An 18613-nucleotide genomic window follows, 5' to 3' on the forward strand; every position below is an offset into this window, starting at 1 on the left:
ATCTGCCTGTTCTGCACCCCACTCTGTCTCTGGTGAATCCTCTCACCTTCCGCATCTCTGGCCTGTACCCCAGTTCTGTACAAATAAATAAATCTTTAAAAAAAAAATCCTGGTTGTCATGCAAAAATTTAACTGAACAAGTACATAGAGCTTCTTAAAACTGAATGATGGGTTGGAATTCAACAGCATAAAAAACAGCTCTTAAGAAAAACCAGGAAACGGCAGTTCCACAAATTGTCAATCAGTCGCCTTAGAAATACTTGCTCATAGTATGTAATGATTAAGCAAAAATTAAAGTTTACAGTGATACAATTTTTACTCAAAATATTATAATTACCTCAACTATCTCTATTATCTTTTAAAGTGATAAAGCTCCTACCATTAGTTCTATATTTCTGTTGCTTGACTATGTAAATTTATTCTCAGGCTACTTCCTTCCTGACACAAAATTCTATTTCTCCTAGAATTTAAGTAGGCGCATCACACCATTCTTTAATTTAACACACCTAATTTTTACACATTTCTCATATTCATATTTTGTTAGAGCTCTGTAACAATAAATTTCGACGAGTCAAATCATTAAAGCCACCCACTCTCTTTTTATACATCACATGACAATTTGCTCCCTAAATGAAATAGCAATATTAAGAAACTTACCAGGTTTCCAGCAGGTACTCCAAGGTCAGCCAGGTAGACAATGGAAGTGCAGATTCCCTGAAAGCAGCCAGCTCTAGATAAAGCCTCCCCCATCTTAATACTGAATATTTTGTACTAAAAATTGTACTGGCAAAGATCCTAACTGACACCTCAGTGATGACAATTAATAAGTATCAAGAGAGTCAGGGGACAGTCCTTGGCGCGTTACCTCTTTGCAGTCTTTTACGAGGGGCTGTATCACACTGAGGTCCTGATGGCTGCCGCCCATTGCACTGCTCGTGCTTTTATTCCTCGTGTGCCCCTTTCTGAAAGGTGTCTTTCCACCTGGCAGAGGCTCCTGTGTGGGTGATGTTGGAGAACTGGACAATACAAGGGCCTTCAATGCAGCAACTTCAGCTTGAAGTACATCGATCTTAAAAAGAAATCAACAAGGCCCCAAACACTTGGATGACAGATGCAGCTAAATGTTAGCAATGTGGTTGAAATGTTTTCCTCTCAAAGATGAAATAAAAGTTTAATTTGTATTTCTTACTGAGTAATAAAAGAACACCAAGTGTTTTGTTTTGTTCTTTTTCTGTTTTACACCATTTGGATTTGATGACTATTCACCACGTTAAATTAAATTTCAAAAATTATAAAAATAACAATTTATGTGAAAATTCAGTATCTTCAAAACGTTAACAGCTCATGATTATATGTATTCGCTCCTAAAACAGTAAAACCTAATAACATTTCGGCGGCTTTTTTCAGTGAATTAAGAAAATAAATATTAACTTTAATATGTGATTATTTATATAGTCATTTTGATGGTACATGCAATTCATGAACCGCTGACTATATGGTTCTGATATATATGGATACCAGATAAAGTCACTATTAAATATAGTGACTGTTTTCTTCTTTATAATTTCTAAAACAAGCACTACTTTTGTAGTAAGAAATCAAATAATATTAAGATATCTTTAAAACAGTAGTCACTCATTTCTTTACATTTACTACTAACTAAAAGCAGCAAAAACTTACCTTTCCTTGTGCCTCTTTTAGCTGTTTCTCTGCTGTTGCTTGCTTGACATTTGCTTCTCTCACCATCTTATGAGCTTCCTGAAAAAGTTAACATCTCTCATTTTGGAAACAAAGAATTCAGCATTTATTTTCAAAAACCTTTCAACAACTGTCTGACTTTTAGCAAAGATATAAAGTCATGTGTCAATTACAGGAATAGGTTCTGAGGAATGCATCATTAGGTTATGTGCTTGTGACATGTCACAGAGAGTAATCACACAAACCTAGATGGTGTAGCCTACCAACACCTAAGCTACATGCTATTGTCTACTGGAAATATCACTGTACCTGTGGTCTACTGATCAAAATAGCGTTAAGCAATGCATGACTATACTATCAAAATTCAGTCCAAAATTAGCATTCATTGTTAACTAATGAAGTAGTAGTTGTATCAGAGAGACAAACTACTTGAGAATTAGGAGTAGGTACCTTCTTTGACAATACATTCTCACTGAGGCAGCCAGTTGTGCTTAGTCATTCTGACCAATGTTTTGTGAGGTCTTTGCATGTGTGAAGGGAAACCTACAACCCACATGTCAAACTCAGCTCCTGTGTGGCTCAGGTTTTTGTAACATGGTCACAGAAACACAAACATATATTCATATTATTAGTCACAGCAATGACAAATAGCAGGTACAAGCAAGAATATTAGCACATCAACGATGCTGAAATTTATCTGGAATGACAGCTTGAGAAGCCTTAGATCTCCCAATAAAAACATTCACAACTTGATATTAAGTGAAATCATCTGACGGTAATCTAAAAAAGCAAATCAAAGGTTTAGTAAGGTCTTAATTTTTTTCTGACTTTTACTCATATAATATTTAAATACTCATATAATATTTAATATTTAAATCTCTGTGAAGTATTATTCCACATGCTAATAATACACTGGGAAGAGAGAAAAGGCCCCTGCTCTTCAGGAGCTTACATTCTGATTACATTCTAATCATGTATCATTTAGAGAAAGAATTCCTGATGTTATTCTAAGTGTAAGATGAAATTTTATGGATTTTTAAGGAAGAGAATGGCATGATCCAGCCTGTACTTCGGAAACATTGCTCTGCTACACGGAATGATTCCAACAAAGGACTGAGGATGAACTATAAGTGTTTAGGGTGCTTGAGATAATCCCCTGGCATGTAAAAACAGTACTTGAGAACTTCAATGTATAGTTTCTGAGAGGGATTGGAGGAAGGGAAAAGGAGTGGGGGGGGGAAGGTGGAAGTCTAATGCAAAGGTGACAGTGGCACCCAGGCGGAAGTCTACTGCAAAGGTGACCGTGGCACCCTCACCAAGTGAGCTGTACGGGAGTGGAGATCTCCACGCCACTGTCACAGTGGCACACCCACTTGTTGACCTTTTTTTACAGTATTGTGATGAATTTCAGTTTATATGTGTCATGTACATGAATTTACAGATCACATTAGTCTAAATACAAGAATCTTTACTCTCAAGATTTTAAAATGAGAGGAGATTAACTGTGAAACTGTGCATAATTATGCTGGTTGTCTTATGTCATCCTCAGGAGCTGTAAAATGTAATAACGCAGCAAGCATTTTTTTAAAATAACCAATGTTTCAGAATTGCTGTATTTTTCTGTGGTAAGGTGCTGTCAATAAAACAATCTTGACTGATATTTTCAAAATAATGAACCTAGCCAAAATAACCCTTCCCGACAACTGCCATTTTAACTATAAAAGTAGTAACTCCTGTGATGGCTGCACTATGCTTTCATTAGATTAAGCAACTCAGACTAAACCTCTTATGGAAAATAGCTAGAAAAATTGGACAAGCTTTTTTAAAATCATCTTTGAAAGCATCAGAGAGCTAACAAACTAGTGAAGAATTAGGAAATCAAGACCCAGAAGAAGAAGGGAGCAGAGACTTAGGGTGACCTTTCTCAAAGAGATATAATAGAGACATAGTGAAAAGGTAAAGCATACATAGAATTGGAATTCCAAAAGGAAAGAAGAGCTACAGTGAGGCAGAAGTAGTATCTAAAAAAGACAATACACAGGATTTTACAAATTAGTATCAAAAGGTTGATTCTCAAAAAAAAAAAAAGTTTTTTTACTGTCACTCTATCATTCTGAAGCTGAAAACAATATGGTAATTATCACCTAAAATAAGAGTTGACAAATATTTTCTATAGATGGCCAAAGAATAAGTAATTCTGGATTTCTGTGGTATCTGCTTAATTCTACCTTTGCAGTATGAAAGCAGCTACAGGCAATACATAAGCAAACAAGTGTGGCCACTTCAATGAAAATTTATAGGCACTAAAGTCTGACTTTGATATAGTTGACAGATGTCATAAAATGTTCTTCCTTTCCAAAGGATCCCCATCCACTCCCCTGCAACCGTTTAAAAACATACAAAACAATTTTGGTCCACAAGATGATATGGAAGTAGATACGGACTAGTTTTGCTTTGCAGGTTTATAGTCTGCAGATCTCAGATATACACAAACATTCAAGTCTTTACATTTAAAAACTTTGAAAATGGTTTTTTTGCCCCTATCTTGGTTAGCAGTGATTCAAATTAAGGTGCCTTTTTTTTTTTTAACTGTGGTTTAAATTCAACATCTACTAATTAATTGCAAAAACAATGTGTTGATTATTAGAAAAACAGAATCTCTAGGGAAGTTTCTGGAAAAATCTTCACATATATAGCAGTAGAACTGAACTTTTAGTATAATAATTTAATCCAGGGAAAGATACACTTCTTCCACTTGGATCAATGTAACTGAGTTACCAGCATTATTACATCTAATCCATCAAAAATGGAGCACAGATCAAACCTCCATCTGGATCACAAATTGTTAAAACAAGATTTCCAAAAACAAGGTAACATATTTAATCACTCCTCTCACTAAATACACACACCATATGTGTTAGTGAGAAGAAAATTCTGTACTAATATAACTTTTTAAACATTTTTATTGTCTCAATCTTTAAAATGATAATGTTTTATAATTTATGTAAATATGTATGTTGGTGTGTGTGTATATATATATATAATTCATGTTTAAAAACTAAGGCTCTTATAATAGTGTCTAGCACAGAGGGAATCTCAGTACGTACTAGGTATCTACATCATAATGAAGGTATTTGCTAAAATCTTACTTTTACTGGTCACACATACAAGCAGAAAGTTTGGCATCTACAGATCTAATAAGAAATGAGAATTGGAAAATGGTGCTAGCAGTGTCAAAATAGAACAGTGTGGAGCGAGAGTGTAGAGAGAGGCCTCAATGATACTCTGCTGCTCAAGAGAAATGGAAAAGCTGCTTCTGGTTTCATAATAGATAAAGAATTCAGGTCATGAATTTGCATTCCAGCATTACTCCTTGACTTACCTAATACTTCATTTTATTGACAGACAAAATAATAATTTGCTATATCCCTTAATAGCACCATGGAGAAAAATTAATCATAGAAGTTTACTAAAATTGGCTGACAAAAAAAAATTAAAACCACCTTAAGACTACCTTTTTTCCCCCATGTTAAATGTAAACTAGAAATTTTATATTACTGCAAAATCTGGGATACTAGGAGAAAAAATTATATAGAGTTATATTTGATACTTTTGATAAGATTCAACTTTGCTACAAAGTATAATTATAACTAAGATTATTCATCTTACATAATAAAGTGCTAATTTAAATTTACATGTTAAGTTTACCAAAACTGCACAAACTGAGTTTAGAATAGCCCTTATTCAGAATAGCCTTTAGTTTTTAGAACTCTATCAGTCTCTTTCTACATACAGATATATACATACATTCTAACTGGGTTTTTTTGAGAATCACTAATGCCAACAAGCATCCTAAAAGTCCGGCATCATCAATGGCACCCTATTTAAAAGTACTGCTTGTAAGGGCAGAAATCTAGTCCTGGTAGCAGGTGAGCTTTAAAGAGGTGTGCTTTCCAACAAATAGTTATGGCTGCTAACATTTCCTCAAATGAACCCATAGCAAATGACCACCATGAAGGTTACTCTGCAGCAAGCCCTAGAAAGATGGTAAAAAATCAAAATTAAAATTTACCTGCCTTTTTTTTTGCACAGATGCAATTTTATAAACAATATGGCACTAGCAGTCCATCGTGTCTCTTTTCACATCACTTTAAAGTAGTAGGTAGGTCCCGCCAACCCTGCCAACCTACTGAAGCTGGCCCCCTGCTATAGGGAAGGAAGAGCCCCTAATGCAATTATTGCCTTGGGTGCAGGGGAGAGGAGAAAAGGCTCTAGCTATTTTCTCTGGGACTTATAAATATGTGTGAAGTTAAGCAGATCTTTTTCAAGATTCTCTAAAAAAAAAATCACAATTCTGTCAATACGTATAAGTCAAGATGTTGCTTTTGGCCAAGATGTAAACAGACCAACCTCAAACAGACTAGCTGTGAGCTCCTCCAGCTCCTGTCCAAGTTGATCTCGCACTTTAGAAAGCCTCTCACACTCTTCATCTTTTAACTTCAGTTCCTATGAGAAATTGATTATTTTATTTTGGATTTCCATAGTTAAAATTAGATTCAGCAGACTATATATATTTTATTAATAAAATGACAAATTACTAATATTGTCCCCTCCTATATTGCTCACAAATGTTGGTTTAGCACTTGATATGCAGATGACAATCAGGCAAATCTAAAATTATAAATAACTCTAATTCAATAGTAATTCTTCTTGTATTTGTTATAAAACATCCAAAGATTAAGTATGATTATATGTTACATATGAAAATTAACAATTAAATGGTTTCATTCTTTTTCCCCTGACTTTTCTCTGAACATACTTATTCCCATTCAGCAAGGACTTTCTTCAAGTATGCTTATTGATTTCAATAACTTTAATGGGGTTTTATTTTTTTCATATTTACTTTAAAATTGTTTATTGACAATTTCTTGTACCATACTACAATTAACTAAAATTTTCTTTAGGAGACTTTACAACCACTTAAAATTGTAGCAAGAGATAAATGATGCATATCTACATTTTAAAAAATCAAGAGAACAGGTAGTGACAAAAAATCACATCTTAATGTTCATATATGACTCCTCCACAGGTCACAAATGTGAAAAATTCATATAAATGCAAATTTTTTATGTTACCCAAAATTGAACTTTCAAACAGATCTTAAAAACCCAAATTCCCTTTACATTAGTCAAAATTACAAGAATAAAATAATGGGTTAGTCATGCTCTAACGGTGGAGGCAGCTCAGTTTTTACACCCCTCAAGGACAACCTCTAAAAAACAAGTATACCAAATGGTACAGGACCAGTGGGTAACATCATCAACAAACAGAGAAAAAGAACCCTCACAAATCTTAGACCCTGGGAGAATGTGGCTGAACAGCCCACACCTCCAGACAAGCATCTATGCAGAGGAAAGCAGGAAGTGAAAGAGGCTACCGACATACTACAAAGCCTCGAAACCCCAAGTCATAAACATCCCAAAGAAGCGGACTCTACCCCTAGTGGGAACTGGGAGAACAAATCTGAAACAAATGGAAAAAAAGAGAAAGGTTTTCATAGGTGATGCCAAAACCTGTGTGTACATCCCAGAAGCAGCACAGAGGCCCATGAAGGTCTGACCCCAAGAGACGATCCAACATCTAGCAAAGAAACTCAGAGGAAAAAACTCAAAGAAACTCAAACTCCACCTGAAGGGAAGAACTCTTAAGACTCTGAGATGAAAGTAATTCAGGACGGCAGCTATGGAGATAGAGCTGGGAAGGTTCCATTTTAAAGGAGAGAAGGACACACATACACACATCTTGTAATGCCATGTCAATAAGACTGTGAAGTTTGCAGAGGCTGAGACCTTGGGCCACAGGAGAAAACCCTGAACAAGGCCTACCTCTGAGAGACAGAGGTGACTACACTGATACACCAGTAATGACAGAAGAGAACGTCTGTGTATGTAAAACTGAGAAAGCCACCCTGGTTTATCCGACTCCTTCACAGGAACTTCCTTTCCTCTTAGGCTTGGAAATCCAATTCATTTCAAGTGGAAACAAAGGAACGAAAATTGTGACTTTATCACAATAAAAAAGTTAAACACAAAGCCAAATCACCCAAAAGAGAAAGAAAACCAGACTGGTATTAAACTTGAACAGCATTTTGTGCTTCAAAAAAAGGTGACATTTTCAAGATACTTAAGGGAAAAAGTGAGTTCATGTTTTACTAACCAATCAAAAAATCCTTCAAGTGTAAGGCCAGAGGCAGAATTACAAATGTACAGAACTTTTTAAAAAATATTTCTCCCATGAGCTTGCCTAAGTGGACAGAGAATGAGCTTCAGATAATCAAGAAAAAAAGCATTAACATTACAGACTGGGGGTAAGAAATAAATACATTTAAATGTAGAACTATGACCAAAAGATGGGGATATCAAAAGAATGAAAAGCCAAGCAATAGAATGGGAGAAAATGTTTGAAAAAAGACTCTCTGATAAAGGACTGTTACCCAAAAGAAACAATTCTTTTAAACTTAAAAGATAGAGAATAATAGGAATGAGCAGGTGAAGCAGAGGATTTTTAGGGCAGTAAAGCTATTGTGTATAATGCAGTTCTGGATACATGTCATTGTTCATTTGTCAAAACCCAAGGATGTACAATATCAAAGTGCATCCTAATGTAACCTCTGTACTTCAAAGAATACTGTGATGTCCAAGTAGGCTCATCAACTGTAACAAATGTTCCATTCTGGTACAAAGTATTGGTAGTGAGAGGGCTAGGCATGTGTGGGAACAGGAACTACATGGGAACTGGGAACTCTAGACTTTCATTTTTGCTACACATCGAAAAGTGCTCTAAAAAGTTACATCTATTTTTCAAAAGAGGGAGAAAGTTGGCAGACAGTTATGTTAATGTTAGAAGCTTTAGAAATATAAAGATAGGGCCTCCCTGGTGGTCTAGGAGTTAAGTCTCAGTACTAACACCTCTAAGGCATGAGTTGGATTCCAGCGAGGGAGCTGACCTGCATGGTGCAGCAGACCTCTCATGTCTCACCACTGCTCCCCTCCACAGTGGATTTCAGTTAATCTGGCTGTTCGGCTCCCCACTCTGTCTCTAGGGGATCCTCTCACTCTACCCACCCCCCCAACACCTCTGGCCTATACCCCAGTTTTTCTACGCCAAAAGGAAAATAAAATGTATATATACATACACATATATGTATAAATAACTCAAAAAATAGGAAAAAGATAAAATTAAATTCACTAACTTCTGAAATATTAACTAGGAGTAATATTTCAGGCCCACATGTCAATTAATATAACTAACATAATATTCTACCCAGTATTACATGATAGAGAAGGGAAAAAAATAGTCACTAGATAATTTTAGTACTGTTTAGGTAGGGGCCAAAAAGCCCTATCTAAAAAAAGGTTGAGAGATCTAAGTATCTTTGATTAATGTAACTACAAGGATTTCTGGGAATCAAAACTTTTTCTCTTCTCTTTCTGGGTCTCCCATGAAACAGATGCTATTTAAGTTATTCCCAAGGGTTCTCCCTCTACTTTTTCTCCACTTTTTTATCTACATTGTTCCATTTGTTCCCAAAGATTGTGTGTTCAAGTTCATTACTTCTCTCCATTAGTCTTGTTTGTCTGCTATGAGACTCACAATTGCATTTTTAAAATCAACTATGATGCTTCTTAATGGTTTCTAACTATAGCTGCCTCATATTTTCTTTATCTTTATTCTGTTGTTTTATATCCCCCATTGTTTTTCTGAATTTCATAAGCACTGATAGAACTGTTAACTTGCTCTCCTCTTCTGTCATGTCTTACAGTTTTGCCGTTGGGGCTACCCTCAGGGCTTTTTGTTGTTGTTCTTGTTCCAGCATCTATGCTTTGTTCTTCTGTCTCATTTTAAATTTGTATGGGTTGTAACAGGGAGAGATGTTCAGACTCTCTTTGCACCGTTAAAATAATCTGAGCAGTGGTACTGGCGAGGGATGGCACATAAAAAAAGGACTGGGTCAGCCGAGCACCAAAGGACCACCTCCAGTCAACGGTGCGATTCAAACTTCTTCCTATACTATAGGGGCCAGAGTGCTAGGAGGAGTCCACAGCGATGTCCTCCTCCAGGCAGCTCCTCATTCTCGGTGTCTCTCATCGTCGCTGTCCACCTCCACTATGTAGGCTATTTTCTTAAAAGATTTATTTATTCATGCATACAGAACTGGGGTACAGGCCAGTGGTACAGGGGGTGAGAGGATTCACCAGAGACAGAGTGGGGAGCAGAACAGGCAGATCGAAAAGTACACTGATGAGACAAGAGAAGTCTGCTGCGCCATGTGGGTCACCTCGAAGGCTGGAGGTCGAGCTCACACTGAAGCGGCTGTGGCTAGCTTGCAGTGTTGCATCCTTAACCCATTGTGCCACCAGAGAGGCCCCTATGTAGGCTATTTTAAGCACGAGATAGACGTAGCACTGGGCACACTGTAGTTGAGATGCAATCAAAGTGATAAGGTACTTTGTCCCCAGGCACTAAACTGTAAACAGGGATGTTTATTCTTGCTGACAGTTACTTGAACTCTAGTTTGTTCAAACATTCCTTTGGTTTAGCTCTGGGCTTTGGGGGTTTTAGAAGGTGGCAGGTGTTTTGAGTATCTCAGTTATTTCTAGTATCCTTTTCTATGAGAAGAACCAGGTTTTCTAACCTGCTGCTCCTTGCCAATTCAAGTACCAGTTATTCTATAAGAGAGTATCAGGCTCAAAGCAGTGACCTTCACTCTGCACCCAAGCCCTGCAGTTCTCCAACTGTGCACCCTCTACCTTGGATGCCAATTCGCGAACCCCCTATCCAGTGCAATGTCACCAGGTCGCAGAAGTCCCCTATACTGGTGTGTACCCAAGTCAGCGGCTACAGGGAGTTCTGCACAGTTGTCCCCCCTCTTGGGAGTTGTACTGCCAACCCACCCCCACAAAGTTTAAAGTTTTTGTTACCCTTTTCCACTGAATCATTGCTCCTTTTATGCTGTGGTAGTCCACTTTCCCCGAAGGAGTTTTTTGGTTTGTTTTATTGCAATTTAGTTGAGAGTATCTGGAAGAGGCAAGCCTGCCATCTGTCAGGCTGAGTCATTCGTGTTTTTTTCCCCACTCTGATCCATCAATCTGGATGAATCCATCTCTATAAATGCCTGACTGCTTTCTTTCTAGGCTTCCAGGCTCAGCTCAACTACCTATATAAAATTAAATTTACATTGTGAGTATTTTTAAATTTTCATTTGTACTTTTCATTATTAGTACTTTATATTGCAATATTGTTACACAAAGTTCACTCCTTCAATAAATATTACCTTGTGTTGGCAATGAATGAAGACATTTATCTAGGGGCTACAGAGAAATGGCATGAGCCCAGTCTATGACTTTCACAAAGTCATAACCTAATGAGGGCAGCAGTAGTTTAAAAGATTCATCAGTCTTTTGATAAAAGGAGTCACAAAGGCTATCATAGTGACACCAGATGCCAAATTTGCCAGTGTAAACAAACCAATAAAAAAGTATATTTTATAGTAGCTAAGGGGAGGAATGGATGGCAGAGCAGGTATTACCGAAGTGTTAGGTCCATGGTCGGTCCTCAAAAGTGTTGGCTGAGAAATCAGAAATCAATTTTATAACAAGGGGAAATGTTCTCAAAGACAGCGTAAGTCACTGAAAGATTTTAAACAGCATAGAAAAATCAGATTAGCAATTTAAAATAATGACTTGAACATTGCATCTAAGTTAAGGAAAGCTGGAGATGGGAAAAACAGTTGATTGCTGCAATATTTTACTAAAATTATATAATCTAGAGTGGTACAGCTTGAGGACAGTACCTGAGAAAGGAAATTCAAGAGATTTAGAACACAAAATGTAAGACTCTATGATGAAGTGTATCTCATTCAAGACTTTGTTATTTTTAAATAAATATTTTAAACATCAAGAAAGAAAAAAATGTTACCTATAACACAATACTTCTTCCTTAGAATTTTTATTTTATAGACACGGGATGAACTCTAACAGAGACACAGATTTTTTTATCACATGCCATTCTGCTTTTTTGAAACCTTTTGCTCTAAAGTCAAATCATATTAAAGTCCTTTTGAAGATAATCAGCCTAGGAGGATCAACAAATGACAGCAGCCAATACACATAATCCAACTGAATTAGTCACAACATAGCAGCTGGGATCAAGTTCATGTGCAAGTAAGTGATACTGGCGGGTGTGATGACTGCTGCCTGAATGACAGCAACTGTAAAATGTATTCTGATTTCAGGGGGAAACATGTACAAGTGAGAGTCAAGGAAACATAACCACTCATTTATGTCCTTACAACTAGTAAACTCCTTAAGCATAGAGTCAATTCTAATTTATTTTTATCTCCTACAGCATCTAGTAAAATGTTATGAGTACTTTGGTTTTACTCATGAAATACTCATTTATAAAAGACCATAGTAAATGTTTATAAACATCCTTGACAACAGTCAGTAGTACCATGCTGAACATGAATTTGGTACAGGTTTATGTTTTTTAGTGACTTCCTCTGGCTACAAGCTAGTCCACTGAATTTTTATTTTCCAAATCATTTAATTCTCTTTTAAGGATGATAAAAGTTAAAAGTAACATCTGAAAGTAATAGGCCTCACTTTAGTGACTACAAAAATCTACAAGGAGGTTTATTAAAAAATGCACATCATTAAGTTTCAACACAATTTTCTTTTAGCAAAATCTGGGTTAGAGTTCCAGAAAATACATATTAATAAACATTTACCAACACCAAGCTTCTGCCTCAAAATTACACACACACACACACAAAAAACCCTGTCCATCAGCAAAGACCCATGGAATACCCAAGGAAGAGGAGGACTAGGCCATCTGACCATTGACCTCTGTACCCTATGGCTGGCAATCAATGATGACATGGGCACTCTCCCAATATGGATCCGTTGCACAAAGTGGTTGTCCAGTCAGACAACCACTTCCCAACCCCCATAGGTCTAAAGTGTCAGCATGAAACTGGTTTGCAACAACATAGTTTCAGGCAAAAACTCTATGTATCTCTTCTAAGTCAAAGCTTATTAAAAGTAGGTGACTTCTCCAAGCTTTTCTTTCCCTTCTTTTTACAGGCTAGCAACAGATAATCACAAAACTTTAAATGATGACAAAGATCCAAGACAGAAGAAATATCAATCCCTGAATTATTTCACTAAGAACTGCCTATCAACTATGAACAACACTGAGTGTTAAATGAATAAAAACAAATGTCTATAAAGTCACTAAAACGTAGTGAACAAAGGGAAAGAAAACAGCAGACTTCTTGTGAAAAAAAATTCAATCTAGAACACATTACAAAACATCTTTAAAGTACTAAGAGAAAAAGAATTTTAACTTAAAATTCTTTACCCAGTGAAAATAACTTTCAAAAACAAAGGCTAATTTGAAAAAACAGCTATACTATACAAAAGCTAAAAGTAGTACGTCACCAGCAAAGATACACACTAAAAACTTTAAAGGATGCACAAGTAGAAGGAAATGGACTCTGGTTCCACATAACTGCAGAGCATTGGAAACTGTTAGATACATGAGTAAATATCAAGATTCTTGTATACTGTTTAAGTCCTTATAAAAGACAATTAAAACTGCAAAACTAACAACAACCTAGTGTGGAGTTTAAAACATGTTAAATAATCAAAATATGTCAATCAAAGCACAAAGGTTGAGAGGGGGAAAACAAGTATACTTTCGTTAGGGTCTTAGACTATACATGAAATAGTATAATGTCATTAGGAAATATATAAGTTAAAGTTTATTATAAACTTTAAAGTAATCACTAAATGAACACAAAGATATATAGTTAATTAGTCAAATGAGATAGGATGACTTCACCAAAAAATATGGAATCAAACCAAAATAAAGTATACAAGGAATAAAATGGGGAGTGAGGGAAGAAGAGTGGGGGCAAATAGAAAACTGTCAAGATCAGACCTCCCTACTGACACAAGGTGTTAAAGCACAGCACTATGAAACTATCCACAGACACTGCGGAACAAGTTTGATTCCCACGCCATGGAGGTGACCCACATGGTGCTCCCCCACTTGCCCTCAGCAATATATTTCAGTTGATCTGCCTGTTCTGCTTCCCACTCCATCTCTGGTGAATCCTCTCACCCCCTACACCTCTGGCCTGTGCCCCAGTAATTATATGCATAAATAAATAAATCTTTAAATAGCAAAAGAAAATAGTCAAGATAGAAGATTTAAACCAAACCATGTCACTAGCACATTAAATGTAAATGGCTTAAACATACAATTAAAATTTCAAGATTAGAAAGGATAAAAAAAGTAAGGCCTAACAATACAGGGCTTATGAGAAATCCACTTTAAACAGGCAGACAAAAATAAAAAGTTAAAGGATTAAAAATGGTTAGCCACAGCCCTCCCAGGTGGCACAGCAGGTTAAAGCACAGCACCAAGAATCTAAAGCCACTTCAGCATGTTTTTTTTTTTTTTCCACTTCAGCATGAGTTTTATCCCCGCCCCAGAGGTGATCCAATGGTGTAGCAGACCTCTCCTGACCCGCCTGCTGCTCCCCTCAATAGTGTACTTCACTCTGCTTGTTCTGCTACCCACTTGGTCTCTGGTGAATTCTCTCACTGCCCCTGCACCTCTGGCCTGTACCCCAGTTCTGTATGCATAAATAAAATTAATCTTTAAAAAAAAGAAAATGGTTAGCCACCTGGTTTCTCTTTTAAAAATAATCAGAATAAGAACAGCTGCTAAGATAATTATGGGTCATAAGTTGCCATATTTCAAACAGTATTTTTCATTTTCAAGAACCCTTTCAACCCTTAAAAATCTAAATAAACACTAATACTATCTTGCATCATTATAATAAAGATGACCGTGTGTATGTGTTCATATATCACTATCATTTCAATTGCCTCAACAATACCTCTAAATAATGGATATACTGTCATGTGTCATTTAATGACAGGGATACATTCTCAGAAATGGTCATTAGAAGATGCCGTCATTGTGTGAATGACATAATGTGTAGTTACACAAACCTAGATGGCATAGCCTACTAACCTATATGGTATTGGGATCACCATCATTTATGCATTTGTAGTTAACCAAAACGCCATTAAGCAACACACGACTGTATATAATATAATCTGCATAAACTGGGTTTCACTTAATACTGTGTATTAAGACAGGAGATTTTGAGGCAGTGGCAGAGGTCAAATATAACCATATCTGGCCATATCTTTTTCCTTTGGGAAAAGATTGAAGAGGCCATTGATTTTTCTTATGATAAAATATATTTATCCTAATAATGTTGTAACATATCTACATGACTGATTAGTCATTAACTGAAACACTTATAAAGATATATATATATAGGCCTTTTCATGTGAGTATGAGAAGGCATTTTACAGTTTATGCTAGGCATTGGGAATAAAAAAATAAACATACTCTTGAGAGACAAGACTGATGGGGAAAGGAAGGGAATATATGAATGTGAAATGTCGTAATAGACCAGAAGTTATACCTATAGAATGTCTGCTCTATTATTTCAATTTGCTGATTATTAATGGGGCCACTTTACCCAAATTTTCAAAATTATGTGGTTGTTGATATTATTATATTATTACCACATTCATGCTATTGATAATCTCTATTTTTCTTGGGTAATCTTGCTAGAGGATTTGTCAATTTTATAATCTCTATAACAAACTGTCCATTTGTGTAATATGACATTCCAAAATTAACATTTTGATGATTGCCTACCCAATGCTAGTTATTTCCTCAGAATTTCAACGTCCCATTGCAGAGGAAGGTCAAAAACATCTAATGCCTTAGTACTTTGTTTCATTCATTTCTGCAGTTTTTCTATTGTCATTTTTATTGATCTCTGCTCTTTGTTATTTCCTTTTTTCTGCTTCTTCTGATTTTAGTTTGTATTTTTTACAGGTTCTGAAAGAGGGCCCTCGGAACACTAATTTCAGACTTTTCATTTTTTCGAATGTATTACTGTTTAGTGCTATGAGTTTCCCTCTGAAAGTCAACTGCAGTCTCAGAAAAATAAGAAGCTATGGCTACAAATCTGGGAACAAGTAGCAGAAATTTTTAAATTACCAGTGACAAATAAAACAGGTTACAAGAAGCGAAAAGTTCTTATGCACCTGTGCCCATAAAACACATACAGTATTGTAAACCATAAAGAACTTAAAAAAAAAAAAAAAAAAGCCGTTCTCCAAGGTGAAATAAAGAAAAACCTCAAACTCAGCTGAATGGCAAAGGTAGTATTTACTAGAACCATTCCACAAAACAAAATAACTTTGACTTAACAACATCAAGTAAATGACCAAAAAGTCAATCACATGTAAAGAGGGAAAAACCTGCACAGGGAACATAACCCACCAAATCTGCAGTACAGACAATGCAAAACAGGAAACAGGCAACATATGAGCACAAAGAGAGAATCAGAATCTCATGTTTATGCTGGACTTACAAACAAGCTTCTTCACCTACTCAATTTCACAATTCCTAAGTAGGAGCTGAGGGGGTATGTGGTGTCTATGGAAAGGGTAAGTGTAGAACTCTAGTGATTTTGAGTTGTGCTATCCCACTGGTAATCATTAATTCTGATCATATTACACAGAAGAATATTTTTGCTTACCCTTTGAGCTTTTGCAAGTTCTTCTTTTAATCTTTCATAGCCCTTTTCTCTGACTTCCAAAACAGATGGACTTCGTAAACGAGACAGACTATCAGTACTCAACCCAAAAATATCATCACTGCCATCACAAGCCTCTGGTACAGTAGCACCCTGTAGAAACTCCCTCTCTGCATTACAATTGTCCTTTCGCGTAGTTACTTTAGTTAGCCCTGCTGTAACTCCAGAGGTAGAACAAGCTGCTGGATCTGTAACATGGATGCTGTAAAGGAGAGTTTAGAACATTAGCATATGCTCAAATAAAACTTTCGTGAACACATAGGTCCAGAACAGCACATTCAATTTGGTAATCACAACATACAATAGCACATCCTCAACCAAAATAGCCACATTTCAAGTCCTTAAGAGCCACGTGTGGCTATTCTATTGGCGCAGAAAGTTCACCTGGATAGTACTACTCTAGAACAGGGGTTGGCAGACTAAATTAAGCTAAAGCCAGCCTGTTGCCTACTTCTGCAGGTCCATAAACCAAAAATGGTTTCCAAATGGTTAAAAAAAAAAATCAAATTAATAACGGTTTGTGCAGCAAGAAAATTATATGAAATTCAAAATTTCAGTGGCATTATTGGAACATATTATGTAGGATCTATGGTTGCTTCAGCATTTTAATAGCCAATGTGAATAACATAAGAAACTAAAATATTTTTTATCTGGTCCTTTGTACAAAAAAAAGTCTGCTGACAACTGCTTTTGAATATGAACGTATATTGCTCTTCGTGGACAATCTTATAATACTCAAATGTTCTGTAATAATAAAACTCAAAATAGTAAGCAAGCTGTCCACTTGTTTAATATGGTACTCTAATATAAGCATTTTGATGCTCTCCTACCTTATACCAGATATTTCCGTACAATTTAAATGTCTGGGGGATGAATATACAGGTTGAGTGGGAAGGTCAGAAACATCTAGGGCATTCGCCTGGACAGGGGCCGAGCATAAAGCTGAAGGATGTGGTCTGTAGATGACACTTGGTGAGGTAGACTGCTCTTGAGCTCCCGGTTCATATACGCCAAGAAGGTCCGGAGAAGTAGGTGAAGCAAGGTTTACTTCATGGAAGCCTTCCAAGGGGTCATTAGCCATAGCAAAAGCCTCATCATAAGATAACCTATGTTTAAACAAAAAACAAATAGTATTTATAATTTATGCTAAGGTATAACTTACAAAATGTGTTTCATAGTCCATTATAAAGTATAAATAGGGGGGGAAATATGATAAAGAAAATAAACTACAATCATTTAACACTTACGTGATCTCAGGGTCAAACACCATACAAGGCCAACAATGTAATTCAGAACAACTTTTATAGTGATAGTTAACACTACTACATATAATTTATAACAGTGAGGAATGAATAAAAACTTGTTTGATATTTTTAGCTTTGCTATCATATGTGACATTGGACAGAAAAAGAGGTAGCAATAAAGATAAAAATGTATTCAGAATGACAGACACCTGAGTTTACCTGTCCTGTTCTCTTACATGCTGGCTGTATGATTTTCACAAATGTTTTACCTTTTCTTTTAAAATTATTTCAAATTTGCATTAGATGTGCAGAGCTTCTATATACCTTTCACCCTGATTATGAAACTGATTACACTTTAAAACCATTTGAGAACAGATTTCAGACATAATGCCCATAATTAGGTAGGACATTCCCTATCTAGCCACAAAACCATCATCTCAGGAAGGTAACACTGATGGATAAATAATGCCAGCTACTCAACAGGCCCCAAAAGAATTTCACTGTTTGGTCCAATAATGTCTTTCATGGGTCCAGAATCTAACCCAGAATAAAGTGCTGCATTTCTCTAAGGCTTTACTCCTCTGATGGGATGAAACTGGGATGAGAACAATACAGGCTGCTGTATTAAGGGAGATAGTCTATAAAAAGTATTCAGCAGTGGATGGGAATGCAAACTAGTACAACCACTATGGAAAACTGTTTGGAAGTTCCTCAAACTGCTAAACATGGAGCTTCCCCAACATCCAGCAATCCCACCCCTAGGTATCTACCCAAAAGACACAAAACACTGATTGAAAAAGATACCTGCACCCCCATGTTTATTGCTGCTTGATTTACAATTGGAAAAACATGGAAGCAGCCCAAATGCCCAAAAGTAGATGACTGGATTAAAAAGATGTGGTACATATATACA

At 36.3% G+C, this 18613-nt stretch overlaps 1 protein-coding gene across 2 annotated transcripts in view; it reads right to left on the minus strand.

Moving 5' to 3' along the window:
* RAB3IP (RAB3A interacting protein) overlaps positions 1-18613 on the minus strand; it is a 51006-nt gene that overhangs the window by 9953 nt on the left and 22440 nt on the right. The window contains exons 2-6 of one of the 2 annotated variants that reach the window (XM_004675901.2): positions 17287-17562; positions 16400-16658; positions 6109-6204; positions 1681-1758; positions 866-1069 (exon numbers count right to left, since the gene is read on the minus strand). In XM_004675901.2, the coding sequence (XP_004675958.1) occupies positions 866-1069; positions 1681-1758; positions 6109-6204; positions 16400-16658; positions 17287-17537 (888 nt within the window). In that variant the 5' untranslated portion in view covers positions 17538-17562. Of the gene's footprint in view, positions 1-865; positions 1070-1680; positions 1759-6108; positions 6205-16399; positions 16659-17286; positions 17563-18613 lie in introns of those variants that run through there. The other variant, XM_012720644.1, reaches the window with a different exon arrangement.

Source organism: Condylura cristata, unplaced genomic scaffold, assembly GCF_000260355.1.
Source record: "Condylura cristata isolate star-nosed mole 26May11 unplaced genomic scaffold, ConCri1.0 scaffold00004, whole genome shotgun sequence".
Classification (NCBI taxonomy): domain Eukaryota; kingdom Metazoa; phylum Chordata; class Mammalia; order Eulipotyphla; family Talpidae; genus Condylura; species Condylura cristata.